Source organism: Halichoerus grypus, chromosome 15 (genome assembly GCF_964656455.1).
Source record: "Halichoerus grypus chromosome 15, mHalGry1.hap1.1, whole genome shotgun sequence".
NCBI lineage: Eukaryota > Metazoa > Chordata > Mammalia > Carnivora > Phocidae > Halichoerus > Halichoerus grypus.
This window is the reverse complement of record NC_135726.1, coordinates 13,230,266-13,246,973: the sequence shown is the minus strand read 5'-3', so window position 1 is coordinate 13,246,973 and position 16,708 is coordinate 13,230,266. Positions and strand designations below refer to the sequence as shown.

At 41.3% G+C, this 16,708-nt stretch overlaps 1 protein-coding gene across 1 annotated transcript in view; it reads left to right on the top strand.

The window, feature by feature from the left end:
- HYDIN (HYDIN axonemal central pair apparatus protein) overlaps positions 1-16,708 on the top strand; it is a 363,815-nt gene that overhangs the window by 108,909 nt on the left and 238,198 nt on the right. Inside the window, exon 9 of the mRNA XM_078062394.1 lies at positions 4,692-4,875. Coding sequence (XP_077918520.1) covers positions 4,692-4,875 — 184 coding nt within the window. The remainder of the gene's footprint in view (positions 1-4,691; positions 4,876-16,708) is intronic.

Sequence of the window (16,708 nt, the reverse complement as noted above, 5' to 3'; positions counted from 1 at the left end):
GTATAACACATGACTGATGCCACGCCAATGTCCAAAAAGTGTTTAAGGAAGCTAATTTCAACAGTGAAACTCAAGAAAAACTTAAACCAATTATTATCAGAGGTTCCAGGGATAGCGAATACAATTTCAACGACGCCTGGATAGACATTTCTTTCTTTTATTCCTCTACTTTACCTCCCCCGATACTCATACCCTTTTATCTCTTTCATATTATCCTGGGCCTTATTCTTCCTTTTCTCTTATGTTGTCTTTCTTTTGCTATCTTTCTTGCTCTATTAGTTCCTATAGCAAATTTTTTTTTGTAGCAAGGGAATAATATGGAATGGCATTTTCATAATCGTGATTGGAAGCCTACTTTGATCATCTAGGATCTTGCCCCTCCATTAAACAATGAACTTGAAAAGTGGGTTCAGATGACTAAATAAGAATACTTCCATTTTCACTTTGAGTGACACATGGCAACACAATTCATGTTTCTCCAAACTGGATTGGTTGATCTAAGTGAAGAGGTTATTGAATATGCTGCTCTTTACCTTTTCCAAACTCCACCTTTCCTAGGGCCAGATGGCCAGGGTAAGAGGGAAATAGAGTTAGAGGAGAAATAGGCCATTTATGCCCAATTTCTTATTTGGCCAGGTTGTCTTTTCTGTTTTATGCCTCTCTTGTTCCTTGTTATATCCCCAACCATGCCATAACTTTCATTTTTCAATGTATTTTTTAAATTGAAGTTCGTGTTATTCATCATGAATTCTTGTACTGGACATAACTAGCCATGGAATGCCCATCCTCTCGAAAAGCAAGACAAATACAGAGAGGTTTGCCTTTTACTGAACATTTAGTTTGGTCTTCAACTTGGAACAGAGAGAATCTGTTCTAAATGGGCTCATGCATACTTTGAGAGAATAAAGTTTCCCTTTGTAGCTCCCCAAGGACCCAAGATTTAAAACTTCAGTGTAGATTTTTAGGTGAGACTCAAGAGTCTGCCCACTGCTGTCCAGTTATAATATGGCTTAAAGCTTGTCCTAAGGCATTCATCTTACAGAAGCTGAAAGTTGCTCAATGGTCGCATTGAAAATGCTACTCACTTTAATGGGTACCCTCAAGACCCTATTCTAGTCATTGAGGTTTCTGTCCTCCAGCATCTTTTTTTAAAAGATTCATTTATTTATTTAAGAAATCAAGTGCAGGGGGGAGGGGCACAGGGAGAGGGAGAGAGAGTCTCAAGCCAACTCCTCGCTGAGCTCAGAGCCCTTGATGTGGGACTCATTCTCAGGACCCTGAGATCATGATCTGAGCCGAAACCAAGAGTCAGACACTTAACTGACTGAGCCACCCAGGCACCCCTGTCCTCCCGCATCTTGATGATGTGACCTGAGTCAAGACTTGGATATCTCTTCTCTCTGTGGAGGAATTCCAGCCTTAATCAGGAATAGGAAACCCTATTCCTTTCTGGCAGTTTATTATTTCCATTCCAAGAAGGATGACTTACTCTCAAACCAAAACATGTTGGTACAAACTTTAGGACATATTCCATATTTGAGGTCCTTGGGCTAATCCCAGGCTCTAGACTCTAACAATGAAGATGTCACTCCCCCTAGGAAGAAGTTCTGGGCTTTAAGTTTTGTTTTTGTTTTTTCATTTTTTAAAACCTTCAGAATGAGATATAGGGACCTCTAAAAAATTATCTTTTGGGTCTTTCTCTTTGTTGATTTTTTTGGGGGACTTGCAGAGAAATTGATCTCTTCAGAAAAAGAAGGTGCATTCATCTCTCCCTATTTCTTCCCCCTTGTCCTGAGGGATTATAAAACATCCTACAAGATTCTTTCATACTCATTCTTACCACAGTTTATTATATTCAGAGACATGGCATGAGGTTTTGAGGATTTTTGCTCCCATTTCTCCATGAAGGTCATGGCCATTGTTTTAATAGCATTTGGCTCCAATTCTAGATTTGTTCTATACAAGAATTCCTAGAATCCTCAATGGAACCCCCACAAAGTTGTCAGCATGGATTTATTCCACAACATTCAGGTGCAGGAAGTGACATTTTCTCTAGATAGATCAGTTTTAATTGGGCTTTGAGCCTGACACCTGGCTAATAATAAATTTAATCTTAGTTGTGTTTGGGAGTCCCTTCTCTTCCCCAGGGTGATATAAGAATCTGAAGACTTGGATGGTACTTGGTAAACAGGAAGGCAGACCTAGTCTTCACTTTATAATAGTCATCACAGAGTTGCTCAGTGTCCAGGGTCACATGGTCCATTTGAAGATGGATGACTTCATCTTTTCCATGCCAAGTGTGGTCCTGAGAGTATTTCTCTCTTGAAGGCGAAAACTCTTGAGTTTTTAATCTGCTCAGCATCCAGTTACACTTCTTGGGGGTGCTGCAAAGGAGCAGGGTCTCTAGCACCTCAATATAAGGGAGCATTACTGGTCTAATGCTACTGTACCTGAGACACAAGGCTTTCCCATTCATTATAATCCACAGGCTGGATTTGATGCCTGAAAGTGGCTACCAGACCATTTGTAAAATGGGTTACTGAGAGAGAGGGCTAGTGTGTTGTTCTGCTCTCTGATGAAAGGTTTCCTTATCTGTAAAACAGAAGCACCTCTGAATACAGGAGACCATGAATAGCAGCAGGACAAGATGGCCCAGCAATAGACTGAGGTTTATAGGAACCCTTGTTGGAGTCAGCTCAGGTCAAGGTGTTTCATGTTCCCTTCTTAGACTCTCAGCCATGGCTCCAGTTGTCTAATCAGAGGGCAAAGAGGAAGACATACAGTGCATCATGACCCCCTTTGCATTATGTGGCTGTGAGTGATTCATGAGTCCCAGCAGTGTGGGAGAAGAGCATTTGGGAATTTTTGTTTCATTCTCTTTTGTTTTCTTTTGTAAGGTTTGAATCAATCATACTCATCAGTTCATGCAGTGTATCATCCTTGGTCCATATAAGACTTTTTATTTCCACACCGCATTCCCATTAACCCCCTAAAGAAATGGAATGCTTATGATTCCCATTATTTGTTTAAATAATCCTTTAATCTCTCCCATCAAATTTACCCACATTTGTTAGTATTATTGCAAGCACTTTGATGAACATCTTTCTGGCTGTGTCATTGTTTATATCCGTGATTGTTTCTTCAGGATATATTCCCAAAGGTAGGTATCATAAATTCCACTCACAGGAGTTAAATGGTTTCCTTTCTTTCTGTGGACTGACTTCTCTTTATTTGTCCCGCTCTGCGCAGCAGTGTAGAAGGACGGCTGCTCTGTTACCTTGGACACTGCTTTCCAGCTAGCGGTGAAAAGGAAGCACAGGGTGCTTTCTTCCTGGGACACAAAACACATTGAACCCATTTCTTTGACTTCTTTATCCTCTGTGACCAAAGGGCCCTGAATGCCAAGTCATTAAAAAAAGCTGTTTGGGGGTGCCTGGGTGGCTCAGTCGTTAAGGGTCTGCCTTCCACTTGGGTCGTGATCCCAGGGTCCTTGGATCGAGCCCCGCATCGGGCTCCCTGCTCAGCAGGGAGTCTGCTTCTCCCTCTCCCACTCCCCCTGCTTGTGTTCCCTCTTTCACTGTGTCTCTCTCTGTCAAATAAATGAATAAAATCTTTGAAAAAAAAAAAAAGAGCTGTTTGGCGTTGCTGAACATAGAGTCTGCATGAAGTCATTTAGAAAATAGTTGGGGCTGGGACAGGAATTCAGTGACCCAGAATTCTTACTGAGCACTCAGTTAGCTGAATAAATTGTCTATCACCATTGGCAATATCAGCAAAATGCTAGGAAAATGGTCCTATGTCCTGGGAGGAGATAAAATCCAGTCTTCAAAGTGCAGATGAAGTAACAGGTACTAGGAGTAATGTGAACACAGCTTTGGTGAGGACAATGAGGAAAGGGTTGGGGAAGGCTGCTTTTCTGACTTATAACGATGGATATTAAGAGCTAGAAGGAGAGAAAAAAGGAGGTGTCTTTAGGTGTGGTTTGAGCATTTTATAAGCTTGAGAGCTTGGTAGTTGCCCATGGTTGACCCGGAGAGAAAACAATATTCATTGAGTACCTGCTCTGTCCCAGGAACTGTCAGGTCCTTGATCACATTTTATCCTCAACACATCTTTATGATGGGGGAGCTCCTATTATCTCTGTTGTATAGGTGAAGGCGCTGAGGCTGTTAAGAATTCAGGAACCTCCAAAGTCATAGAGCTAGTAAATGATAGCAGAATCAGTATCCCAGCCTAGTCCTTGCTGGTTCCAGATTCTGTTCTCTAGGTAACTAACAGCTAAGAAAGAATTAAAGCTAAGTAAGTTTGAAAAGAAACAAAATTGTTTTTCTAGTGTGAGAGGCATGGTAGATACTAAATATTTAAAAAGCAGCCTGGGAAACATAATTATCTGAAAGAAAATATTTGTCTAAATATACATAAAGCCTCAGTAGTAAGCAAATGAGCATTGAGTAAGAACAGGAAGCCCAGGAGGGCTTGTTGAAGGAAGTGACTAAAGTTGAGCACACTGATGCTCTTGAGAGGTTAAAGTCCAAGTTCACTCAGCTCGTATGTTACAGACTTACAGCAAAAAGGGACCACCTAAGGGTGATGGGCGAGACCACTTTCAGGAGGATGGACGGGAGGGGAGCCCTTTACAGTGTTCTTCATGGGAACACCAAAAGAAATCTCATTTCCTGTCTTTTCTTTAGGGTCTGTGATGATCTGAGCAAAAAGGAAAAGAATGAGACCGATGAGCTTCTTGAAGAGTGCATTATTGATCCTTCCCTCCGAGAACAACTTTCCATTCTCTCCCGCACCTTTGAGAATCAGAGGAGGCTGGTTCAGGCAAACAGCAAGCTCTTCTTGAGTAACATTTTCACTATTGAGCCCCTGGTGAGCACATAAATAAAATCTGACTATACAGTAAACGTAAGTGCGTGCGCAGGGCTTATTTTGATAAAAGTACTCACTCTGGGATTGATAATGAGTTCTGAGAGAATAAAGATTTCAGCTGAAAGCCTCATATCAGTATGAGATAGTGACTGAAGGCTAACGGTAAGAATGCTCACAGGTCACATTCATAGGTCATGCATTCTACCCACCAATTGCTGTTAAACACATCTCATATGTGTTACTCAGTTTATCTCATTTGTATATATGTTATCTTACTACAACCTTATACCACCAGTTCTGCATTCTACAGATGAGGAAATTAAGACAGAAAAATTCGGTAACTTGGTCCAAGCCAAACAGTGTCCGCATTTAGAAATGTATCCCTGACCACCCTGACTCTAGGGCAAGTTTTCTCAACCTCTGCACTGATGACCTCTAGAGCTAGATAATTCTTTGTCCTGTACATTGTAGGATGTTTAATAGCACCCCTGACTTTAGCCACCGGTTGCTAATTGTGACAGCCCACAGTGTCTCCAGCCATTGTTACATGTTCCCCTCGTGGGCAAAATCACTTGGGTTGAGAACTGCTTTGTCCTTAATTCACTCAATAAAAAGTTACTGACTGTATGTTCTATATTAGGGACTCCGTGTGTACAAGGCACGAGTGAACAAAACAGGCATAGTCCTCGACCTCACTGGTGAGGGCTGGGCCAGACCTAAAACAGGGTTGGTCTGATTCCACAGACCCAACTCTTGACCACATTCCCTACTGCTTCAAAATGAAAGTAGCTAATGCCTTCTATATTTACTATGTGCTAGGCACTGTGCATGACCTTACCACCTAGCAAGCATAGAATGATGGGAGGGTAAAGATAGCAATAGAAGTTGAGAAAGCCTTGGGGTGCTTGGGTGGCTCAGTTGGTGAAGCGTCCAACTCTTGATTTTGGCTCAGGTCATGATCTCAGGATTGTGAGATCGAGCCCCACATCTGGCTCTGCATTGGGCTCCGTGCTGGGCATAGATCCTGCTTAAGATTCTCTCTCTCTCCCTCTGCCCCTCCCCCTCTGCTCTTGTGCATGCTAGCTCTCTCTTGCTCTCTCTCAAAAAAGAAGAAGTAGTAGTAGTAGTAGTCGTAGTCGTAGTCGTAGTTGTAGTAGTAGTAGTAGAGAAAGCCCAAAGCTAATTGGAGCTGCTGGATTGTTACTATTCAAACCATTTGGAGAGAAGATATGGGCACATGGACATTAGAATGCAAGATCACTGGTGGGAAATGCCACTGACTTGTGGAGACCTGTTTTCCTTATGTCTGCACTTCCAAACTTTTTAAAGGATAGAAGATAGAAAGGGACTCCATAGAAAAATAAGTTTCACAAACAGGGGGTTCAATATTGTTTGAAAGGTTTCTTTGCTTTAAGATGTCTAAGTTTTTAATATGATAATGTGCATTATAATTTCCAAGAGAGAGCCTTCTCCTTGGAGATATGTTTTGGGACTATTGTTTTGCAGGACCTGCTGTGTGAATCTCTGGTGAAGACAGTCAGTATACTAGTTCAGATGTTGAGGTGATTATCATAGGCCAAATTAGAGAAGATTTCTTGGGATCAGACCTTGAATTAGGTCTTGCAGGACAGGGCTTTTGAAACACAAAATGGGGGATGTGTATGGCATGGATAATTCAAGGTTCCGGGAATGGATCAGTTAGCTTGAAGTAAAGGGTTAATGTGGGATAATAAGGTTGGAGATAGGACTTGAGGCTAAATTTTCTCTCACCTCAGAAGACTGTCCAGGGCTCATTTGAGCAAAGGGATCTTCAGATATGATGGTTAAAGGTTAAAACAACATGAACATATAGTCTTGAGAGGATAGGACAGGTGCCTGTGATAATAGGTCAAGCCAGAAGATGTTAAAAAGTTTAAGAAGGCATTATAAGTCCAAGCGAGCAAGGGCTGAGTTGGACAGAGGCAGGGAGGAGCAATCAGTCATGGTAATCTTAGACACGCTGGTAAGGTCCAGAGTATAGACAGTCCAAAATTCTTCCCAGCTGGTATGGGAGATCCAGGCTGATGACTACTGTCCTATTTGTCATAGCTTTCTGGGAATGAATGGCTCTGGGGTGGAAAACATTGGTGGTCAGGAGGAGGTGGGAGGCCCACAGATGAGTTTTGTACATTTTCAATTCAGGAAGTTGAAAGACTAGGGTTACCTCAGATTTCCTTCTCTTCATGAGCTCTTCCATAACTTGAAGCTTCCTACGGAGATGGGGGAGATACATGTGTGTTAAAATGTGGCATTTAATATGATTGCTTTTGAACTTTAGATAGGAACTGAATTGGGTGTTATTATCACAAGGCATCTTTTCACCATTAGGAAGAAAAATCTTTTAAAAATAAGGATATACAGAAGTGGTATCTTTTAAATAAATGAGACTAATTTTGTATATATTGTGTGAAAAAAATCACTGGAAACAGGAAGGGGATAATATTCACTTAGAGTATAAGTGGTGTTTATGGCATCTGTAGTGATTTTGTTTTTTCTGTACACTATTCTCTTTTCTTCTCATGGTATTCATTAGCCGGTTCTTGACAGTTTTTGCAAAATGAAAATGAAGGTATGAAACTTTCCTAGTGTCTCCTTAAAGTTATTCTAGTCAAAACAGCTGAACTCAGTGTCAGTAACAGTGAATTACTTATTAATGTAAAATCTCCCTTTTCCCCCTCCTTCAAGATCCTAATGGTTTTGTAGAAATGCAGTTCTTGAGAATGTAATATAATCTTACCTTGTAAATTAATTTGAAGCTATTTGATAGGGAAATTTTTGCCATTTTATTAGCTTCTTGATGGAAATGTGAGCTATATGCATTTTCTGCTGTTGAGATTTTGGTTTTCTGATACAAGTATTTAATTGCTACAGTAGTTTTGGATGAGAGAGCTGGGAAAGGACTTACAGAAGAGATGAGACCTGAACTGAATTTTGGAGGAAGGAAGATTTAAGTAAGTGGAAAGGAAGGAGAATATTTCTAGTTGGAGAAATTGTGAAAATAAAATATTAAATAACAATGAATGGACTAGTTTTGCTGGGTCAGACAGTCATGGAAGGATGGGAAGGCGAGTAGAGGAAGTCTGGGCTGCCTGGCCAACCTGTTGAATTATAGACTGCAGGCTCCCACTTCCCACAGTGCACTTCTGCACATACTGGATCTGAGGGGGGTTAATGTGTGTTCTTCGAAAAAAGGAAGTTCTGTGGTCAAATAAGTTTGAGAAATACTAATTCAAGAGAAAATGATTCTTCAAGGGGTAGAGTGCAAGCAGTATTTCCCCATGACCACAGACCTGTTCTCCCACACAGCATCCCGAGCATATTGGAGACTCACTGTGGGGCTTGGAGCAGGTGCATGATGTGTACAGATGTTTTAGAAATATTAGCTTGGTAGACATGAGTGGATCAAATTGGAGGAGGGTGGATTGGGGCTGGGAGGGTGGTGCAGGTCAGGCAGGGGAACTGTGCTAGTGCAGGAAGTACCAGGGAGACTGAACATCTCTGCTGGCAAGTTGAGGGTGATGTGTGAAGGTCACGCTGACCTGGATGGTCAGCCTGCTGATGGTTGGAATCCAAAGGAAGTGGCATATGTGAGAGATATTCAAAAGAAAGGTATTAAAGTGCTTTGTGATTGGTTGTTGAGGGTGTGACATGGTGACACATGTCTCCTCAGATCTGAACTAGAGTGGCTGGGAGAATTATGATGTCTTTGATGGAAATTACCATATCAGGAGTCTTGGGTTTAATTCCCGGCTTTGCCAATAGCATGTGTGACCTTAAACAAGCCATTTGATCTCTCTTGGCTTTGGCTGCCTTGTATACAAAATAAGGATGTTGAGGTAGGACACGTAGATGCTTTCTGACTCATTAATTTTGATTCTCCAATTTGGGAACAAACTCTGAGCTCCTTAAAGTCAAGGAGTGCCTTATCCTTATCTGTGCCTCAGGCCTACCATAGTGCCAATAGATGGAGGATGGAAGGAAGGAAAGAAGGAAGGAATGGAAATCAGTTGCTGATCTTGAGTCTGGTTCTGAATACGTTGAATTTGAGATGACAGTGGATGTCCAGAAAGTTTTGGAAATGCAGTATTAAATATGGAGGAGAGGAATCAGAAGTGGAAGCAAGGGGGCGCCTGGGTGGCTCAGTCATTAAGCGTCTGCCTTCGGCTCAGGTCATGATCCCAGGGTCCTGGGATCGAGCCCCGCATCGGGCTCCCTGCTCCGCGGGAAGCCTGCTTCTCCCTCTCCCACTCCCCGTGCTTGTGTTCCCTCTCTCGCTGTGTCTCTCTCTGTCAAATAAATAAATAAAATTAAAAAAAAAAAAAAAAGAAGTGGAAGCAAGATTTGTGAGTATTATATAGACATCTTCATTGAAGGCATGCAAAGAAGATGGAAATTCTAAGAGCAGAGCAAACTAGGACAATTGCAGAGGGCCCAAGACAGCCCCTAGATGCTCACCTCTGGGGACCCTGCAAAGAGAGGAGAGGCCGTAAATTCACAGAAAAGAATGGCTAAGGGGAGAAGCAGCCAGCTGGGGGCACAGCAGCATATCTTACACGTCTTTCTTCCCTGTTCTGGCAGGTTCATCACCATTTTCTCCTGAAGTTCTCTTCTGAATCTTGCTCATGTATTAGATCAGCTATGCCAAATGGACACTATTTAATTTCTGACAGATGAGCTGTGCATCAGCGATTAGTTTTTTATTAGGGTGTGATTCCTTTTAATTAGCTTCTTGATATGAGTTGAGTTCACAGGAGAAGCAGGGAAGATGAAAACCAAACAGTGTTACCTACTGATCTAAAAATCAATCTCTAATGGATACCCTGTCCAAAAAAATAAAAGGCAGATGCAGGGGTTTAGAGACCACCTAGCTTTCTGGACTCTTCAGCCTCTGTGTCCACTGAGGAAGGACGTTGTCTCCAAATGAGGTAAACTTAAAAAGGAAAAAAAAAAACTATTACCTTAGAGTCTGGAAATCAATAAGAAATGATATGCTTATTTTCTCAGACCCACATCTAAATATCTTGGTTCTTCAGTGCATCACCTAAAACCAAGTTTACGTTAGCCCTTATTGTGTTCTGTGCATACTGAATGTTTTATGAGAACACTTCCTATGCTAGAGGCTCTTGTAATTTAAAGCAAGTAGATTTGGGATCCAGATCAGTCACTGTCCCTAAAATGCCCAGAAGTAGTGATGAGTTTGAATTTAATAAAATTTTATTAATTTGATAATGTGAGAAGTAGCTTAACTCAATGCTGACCCAAACTCTAGGTCTGCAAGTTCTTATTCTCTTCTACCACCTGTTCACCACTTGCCACTGGGTAGTTCCATTGTCTTGGCTCACTTTCTTCTCAATATGCTCATTGTATAACATTGCCATAGAGTCTGTTGTTCTAACCTTGAGTTATGCTGGAGCGTCTTGGGTACATACTGATATGGTCTCAGAATGCAGAGGTGGGAGTTCGTCTTTTGAGAGACCCCAGAGGAGTTCACTGGTAGAGAAGGTAGACAGGGGTAGCCTGGGACCCAGAGTGACCATCGGGGCAGATACCGGACAGAGGTATGGAAGGATTTTTTTTTTCTTTTCTTGGTAATTTATTGATATTCTACTGGTAGCCCATGATTGTTGCTGTAGTCATCAATACATGCAGTATATTATTACTATTTATATCAAGTTCCTCATGTCAGTTCTTCTGATAATGTCTTGGAATATTAGCCTAAAATTTTCCATTTATGCCTTGCCTAAGGAAGGTACTGGGGCTCTGTAGAATACTGATTATTTCTCGGGCTATCTGCTTCTGTGTAGTTCTTTCCCCCACTTTGGAAAAAAAATGCAAAATTGAGTCTATTATGAATGTTTTGTGCCTTCCAGAAAATCAAGTGGAATTGACTACTCTCAGAAATACAATATCCTATTTTACTAGATGGACTCTGGCTCTACAGAATTTTGACAGTCTCATTATGTTATATCCTCTGCTTAGGTCTCTTGGGTTCCCTGAGTGAGAGAGATTCGGAGACAAACACCACAAATCTGAGAACTGCGAGGCAGAAGAATATCACAGGGCAAAAAGAGAATTAAGCTTTCAATTTCCACGGGTGTCTGGGAGTCCTCTGAGAAATCACAGCACAGATGTGCTGGCCTTGTTTCTGGACTCTGGTACTTCTGGCTCAGGTCACACTTCTAAGATGCAGCAATTTTCTGAATGTTGAATGCTTGATATTTTCTCAAAAACAAAGGCCTGGGAATGTAAAGATGCCCAAATTGATCCTAACTGATTGCCTGACATCGGTAAACAGGGGAATACATTTCTACTTCTGTTAGCAAATGTCTTTTCCATCAAAGAAAACTTCATCCAGTATCTCTAGCTTTAGCTTAATTTAACTAAGCCTCAAAAAGGGAGGGAAACTTGATCATTTCTTTATTACCATGTAAGTAATAGTAAACCATGCTTTGTTGTCACCTAAGCCTACAGAAAACATGCGGTTCAGCAATTCAGACTGAAAGCACAGCTCAAATTTAGTTTGCCTTATTTTTCACAAATCGGCATAGCATGGAGGCTCAGCAGAACTAGGTTGGGTGGAAGCCTAGACAGCTACCAAAGAGGAAAGATCTAGCTCTTTACTGCAAACCCCTTCTACTTCTTGTACCATTAGTCATGAGTCACATTGCAAACTTGTGGGAGCTGACTCCTCGGAAATGGACACCAGAAGGGAGAAAGGAGGACAGGAATCTGCTGAGAGCAAACTGTCCTTGACAAGTCATAGCTCTTCTGTCAGTATGGTTTTCCATCCTTCAGCCTCCCTTTATTATTGTTCATCCTCTCTGATCCTTGTGCACAGGCAAACCTTTTCCACTTGTGCTGGTACATCCACTATTGTACTGGAGAGCCTTTGTAGGTGGAGGGAGGCCTGGGGGAAGTCTTAGAAATAGCAGAGTTCCTCGTCGCTCATTAAGTAAGTTAACAGCCTTCAGTGTTGAAAGAGACACGAATCTGTTCTCTCTAGAGAAGGGCATGAACATCACACACAACTGCCTCAGCTCCTAGAAAACCCCAGTGGAATTTTCATTGCATATGGGTTGGGGTACCTCGCTGAAGTCAGAACACAGCTTTAGTGAAACTTGCTCTGACAGATGGCCAGATCTTAGACCCCTCTCTTAGAAACCTTACTGGTCATTATTTTGAGAATCAAAACTTTACAAAAATCAGTGTCTCGCCCCAGGAATTACAGTGGAGTAGAAAAGTCCCTTGCATGTCATGTGTCAACTCAGTCTTTTCTCTCAATGATAATTGGGGTAGTTTACCTTCAGTATGTTAGCTTCCATTTTTTTGCCTTATGTCTCTTTGAGACAACTTCTACTTGCTGTAAGTGATGATAAAAGGAGCCATGATGTCTCTCATTGATTTGGAAGATTCTAGAAGAGCAATTGTAGGTGGTGAAGCAGATTATAATTTCTCATCAGGGATTCTCTTTTTAATTGATTGATGGAAATTTGATTAAGAAGATATTTTTATTTCCCAAGAGAAATTTTAAATTTTTTCCTTAAATATGATAACACAGCTGAAAATATTTGTTTATGTAGTCAGGAATTTTTCCATTTTGGTGGAACACGATGGAATTCGTCACACATTATACAGCTGCTCTTGAAATCATTTTTCACTGACCTTGTTCTTAACTGACTGCACCCTGACCCAACCAGGATAGCTTTATAAAGATCTTCCAATACATTTCTGAAGAGCTGCAACACACTAATGTTGGCTGTGTCATCCAAAGGAACCTCCTGTGAGTCACCTTCCAAGGTACCTGAACATATGAGCATATAGTGCCTCCTACTTTGTTCACCAGATGGGAACACCAGGTCATGCTGGCCTCATCTAAGCCTGATTATCCGCTGTGGTGTTTTTAGGTTTCTTCTGGCATTTTTCTTTTTATGGTGTGAGAAAAGTGAGGACTGACCTTTTGTTATAATTGCAGGGGGGTTCAGGAAATTAAAGAAAAATATATTATAAAATCCATATAATAAAAAATATAAAATATAAAAAAATATAAAAAGTTCTCCCACTTATGGTTGGTGTGGTCTTAGGTGAGATATTTAACTTCTGTTTGCTTGGTTGTCTCATCTTTAAAATGGGGATAATACTTCACAAGATTGTAAAGTTTGAGGTGGATATTGTACATTAGTACTTACCACAGTGCTGGGAACATGAGCTCTCGGTTAATGGTTGCCAATATTATGATTTAGAGTTAGATGTGATTCAGTCTCATAAGATCAGGGAGTATGATTAGAAAGTATAACATTTGAGTGGCAAACGTTTAGATCACTCTTCTAAATTTAAGTTGGGGATTAAAACGCAACAATGAATCGTGGATCACCACATCAAAAACCAATGATGTATTGGATGGTGACTAACATAACATAATAAAATAAAATTTAAAACAAAATAAAATGCAACCATTTTGTTTGACAGATATAAGCATTATTTTCCAGATAAACCAAGTGAATTAAATTTATATGTAACTCTGTTCTTGCAGTTGGGTTCTGATTTTGCAAAATTTGCAAAAATAATCCTTCATTGGAAGGGAGGGGTGAGGGATGAAGGAAGGGAGGAGGGAGGGAGATGGGTGATAGGTGGGAAGGAAGGTGATTTTTAAAATATTTTCTTTTTTATTTAAGGGTTTTCAAGGGAGATTTTTAAAAGAGCCCCTTTAGTCATTGTCAATGTAAGTTTTTAAGAAGATAATTTTTTAAAAAAGGACACTTTTCTCATGACGGTATCAGTCACCTGTTATGAACTAGTGGCAGTGTGTTCATAGACATCTTACAAAAAGTCTCGGAACTGAATCCGTCAAGTTACTTGGTTGGTTGTTCTTATTCCAGAAGGAAACATGAAGTTCCATTTCCAGAGATATTTAATATTTGAGTAAAAGCTGCAATATGAGAGTTCGCTTTAGACCTGAAAAGTTGATTCAAATTCAAAGTTCAATTTGAATTCAAACTTGATTCCTTCTGGAAGATTCACTTGATCAATAAGTGAAATGCAGCTATGGATCTGAGGAAAAAAACAAAGCATTAAGACCAAGAAGGATAATAATTACAACATAACTGAAGGCCATTTTCACAATTATTTTCAACAAACAACCTAATAGTCACTTACAGTTCATATCCTAGATACGCAGTCTCATTTGGAGCAGGAGAATAGACAGTGATGGGAGAGGGGTCATACATGGAAGGAATGCAGAACAGCAGGGGTTCTGTGCCATGGGGCTGCTTTCTGAGGACCGGGAAGAAAGGATATTGACGGCAGAGCAGCCAGGGAAAATTCTGAATGTTTTGGTTTTCAGAAAGAGACTTTAGAACTGAACAATAACAAAGGGAACATTCTTTTCAGAGACTTAAATGACATGGAAGTTAATTTCAGGAAGGTTGGAGAAGTGATGTGAAATGTTTCAGAGCTACGTAAGTAAAAAGTGGAGTCAGTTTAGGCTGATAGCATGTTTCTGAGGTTTATTTTCTCTGACTTGCTAGAAAGGGCTATGTTGAGTTTTTGCTATAAAGAAATAGAAGTTATTTCACTTTTATTTTAATCACAACTGAAAAATAACTGTCCTTCTACATGTTCTTAACTCTTTCAAATGAAGGAGACTGAAAACATCCCTTTGTGAGAGGAAACTGAATGACCACACTTCTGTCTTTATAGATACACATAGTCCTCTTAATGTACATTACACCTGCGACAAGCCCAGGAGAGGGTTTTAGAATAGGATTTATCCTTGAATTTCCTTCCAGGGCTCGGTAAAAGCTGCAAGTTACTAACAGCTGTCTCAGACCCAGTAAAACCAATGCAGCCCAGGATAAGAAAGCACTGAGCCCACAGTCCCATTCGCTCAGACTGAAAACCCTGTAGACTCAGGTTCCCTCACCAAGCAGAAGGGCTTCTCAGCCCCAGGAGCCTCCATATCAGACGATCCTCTTAGGGATGACATCAAAACACCAACACTCCCTCCTCTGGGGAGCTTCTGGTCACCTCTGGAATGTGTCTTCCCACCATTTTCCAACCTACCAGTCCTGATAATCAGACTTCTGTGATGATGGGGTGTCCAGGAATGCTTCTGCGATAGAACTTAAGTGTGTTGTCTTCTTGTATGCATATGGACCTTGGATTTTCTTGCTGGGATAATGCTTTTGAAAGTGGTCTGGATGTCCTTCAACAGATGAATGGATAAAGAAGATGTGGTATATATAAACAATGGAATATTACTCAGCCATCAGAAAGGATGAATACCTACCATTTACATCAACATGGATGGAACTGGAGGGTATTATGCTAGGTGAAATAAATCAAGCAGAGAAAGACAATTATCATACGGTTTCACTAATAATGTGGAATATAAGGAATAGCGCAGAGGACCATAGGGGAAGGGAGGGAAAACTGAATGGGAAGAAATCAGAGAGGGAGACAAACCATGAGAGACTCTGGACTCCGGGAAACAAATTGAGGGTTGCAGAAGGGAGGGGGTTGGGGGCTATGGGGTAACTGGATGATGGGCATTAAGGAGGGCATGTGTTGTGATGAACACTGGGTGTTATATGTAACTAATGAATTGTTGAACACTACATCAAAAGCTAATGATGTACTATATGTTGGCTAGTTGAACTTAAAAAAAAGAATAGATTAAAAAAAGAAAGAAAGAAAAAAGTGGTCTGGCTCACCCCAAGCCATAAGATGCTTGAATTTTCCCACATGTACTGAGCTTATCTCATTTCCATTGTAGCCTTCTTAAGGACCACTTCCTCCTGTCCTGGTGAGACATTTCTTTTTTTTTTTTTTTAAGATTTTATTCATTTATTTGACAGAGACAGAGATAGCAAGAGCAGGAACACAAGCAGAGGGAGTGTGAGAGGGAGAAACAGGCTTCCGGGAGCCCGACGAAGGCAGATGCTTAGCGACTGAGCCACTCAGGCGCCCCCTTGTGAGACTTTTCTCGCATAGGTTTTCTCAGGATTCAAGGTAGCTCCTTTGGTCCATCAGTTTGGATAGAAACAGGTTAGCTGTGTCCATTCTATACCCCCAAACAAAGCAGTGTCTAAACCCACCAGGGGAATACATTTGTCTGTTGGTTAGGAGGAAGCCCCGGTCTTCAACTGTTCTGAGATGGAATACCCACTGATGGACCCATGAATGGATGAGTCACCTTTTATACCTGACCTCTTTGCCCATTCTAGCCATGGGTGTTCCTAACACTCCTTGTCATTGGAACCCCCACAAATCCTAAAGGGGCCAGTATTTTCCATTTATCAGAAGGGAACAGGTACTGGTTTCAAGGTTTGGAAAAGTGCCACAGTGAAACACCTCAATACGTGAAAATGCTTAGGGCTTCCCTCTTCCCCGCATGCTCTCAGAGGCCCCTTTCAGCTCTAAATTTGTATGACTTTTGTGGTTCCAGCTGAGGAGAAAATGGCAGAAATAGGCTGCAAAGATGAATAGGCATCTGCTAAGAAGTACACAGTGTGCAAACTGAGTAGATACGACTGATTGGATAAATATGTTGAGAAATAGGAGCCACCCGTGGTTTAGGGCTGGGAATGAAGCAGTCCCTGAGCTCACAGGGCCCTCATCCTCGTGGGCTGACGGGGGCTATAAGAGCTCCCAGGACCCACAGGAGGCTCATGGTCCTCACTGCTGCTTCTGCGCTCTTTGTCACTGTGAAGTCAGGGGACGCTGCATGGGGAAGTGCGCTGATCAGTCTGTTACCTTCATAAACAAACCCAAGTGGGCTCTAGTTTGCTATTTCCAC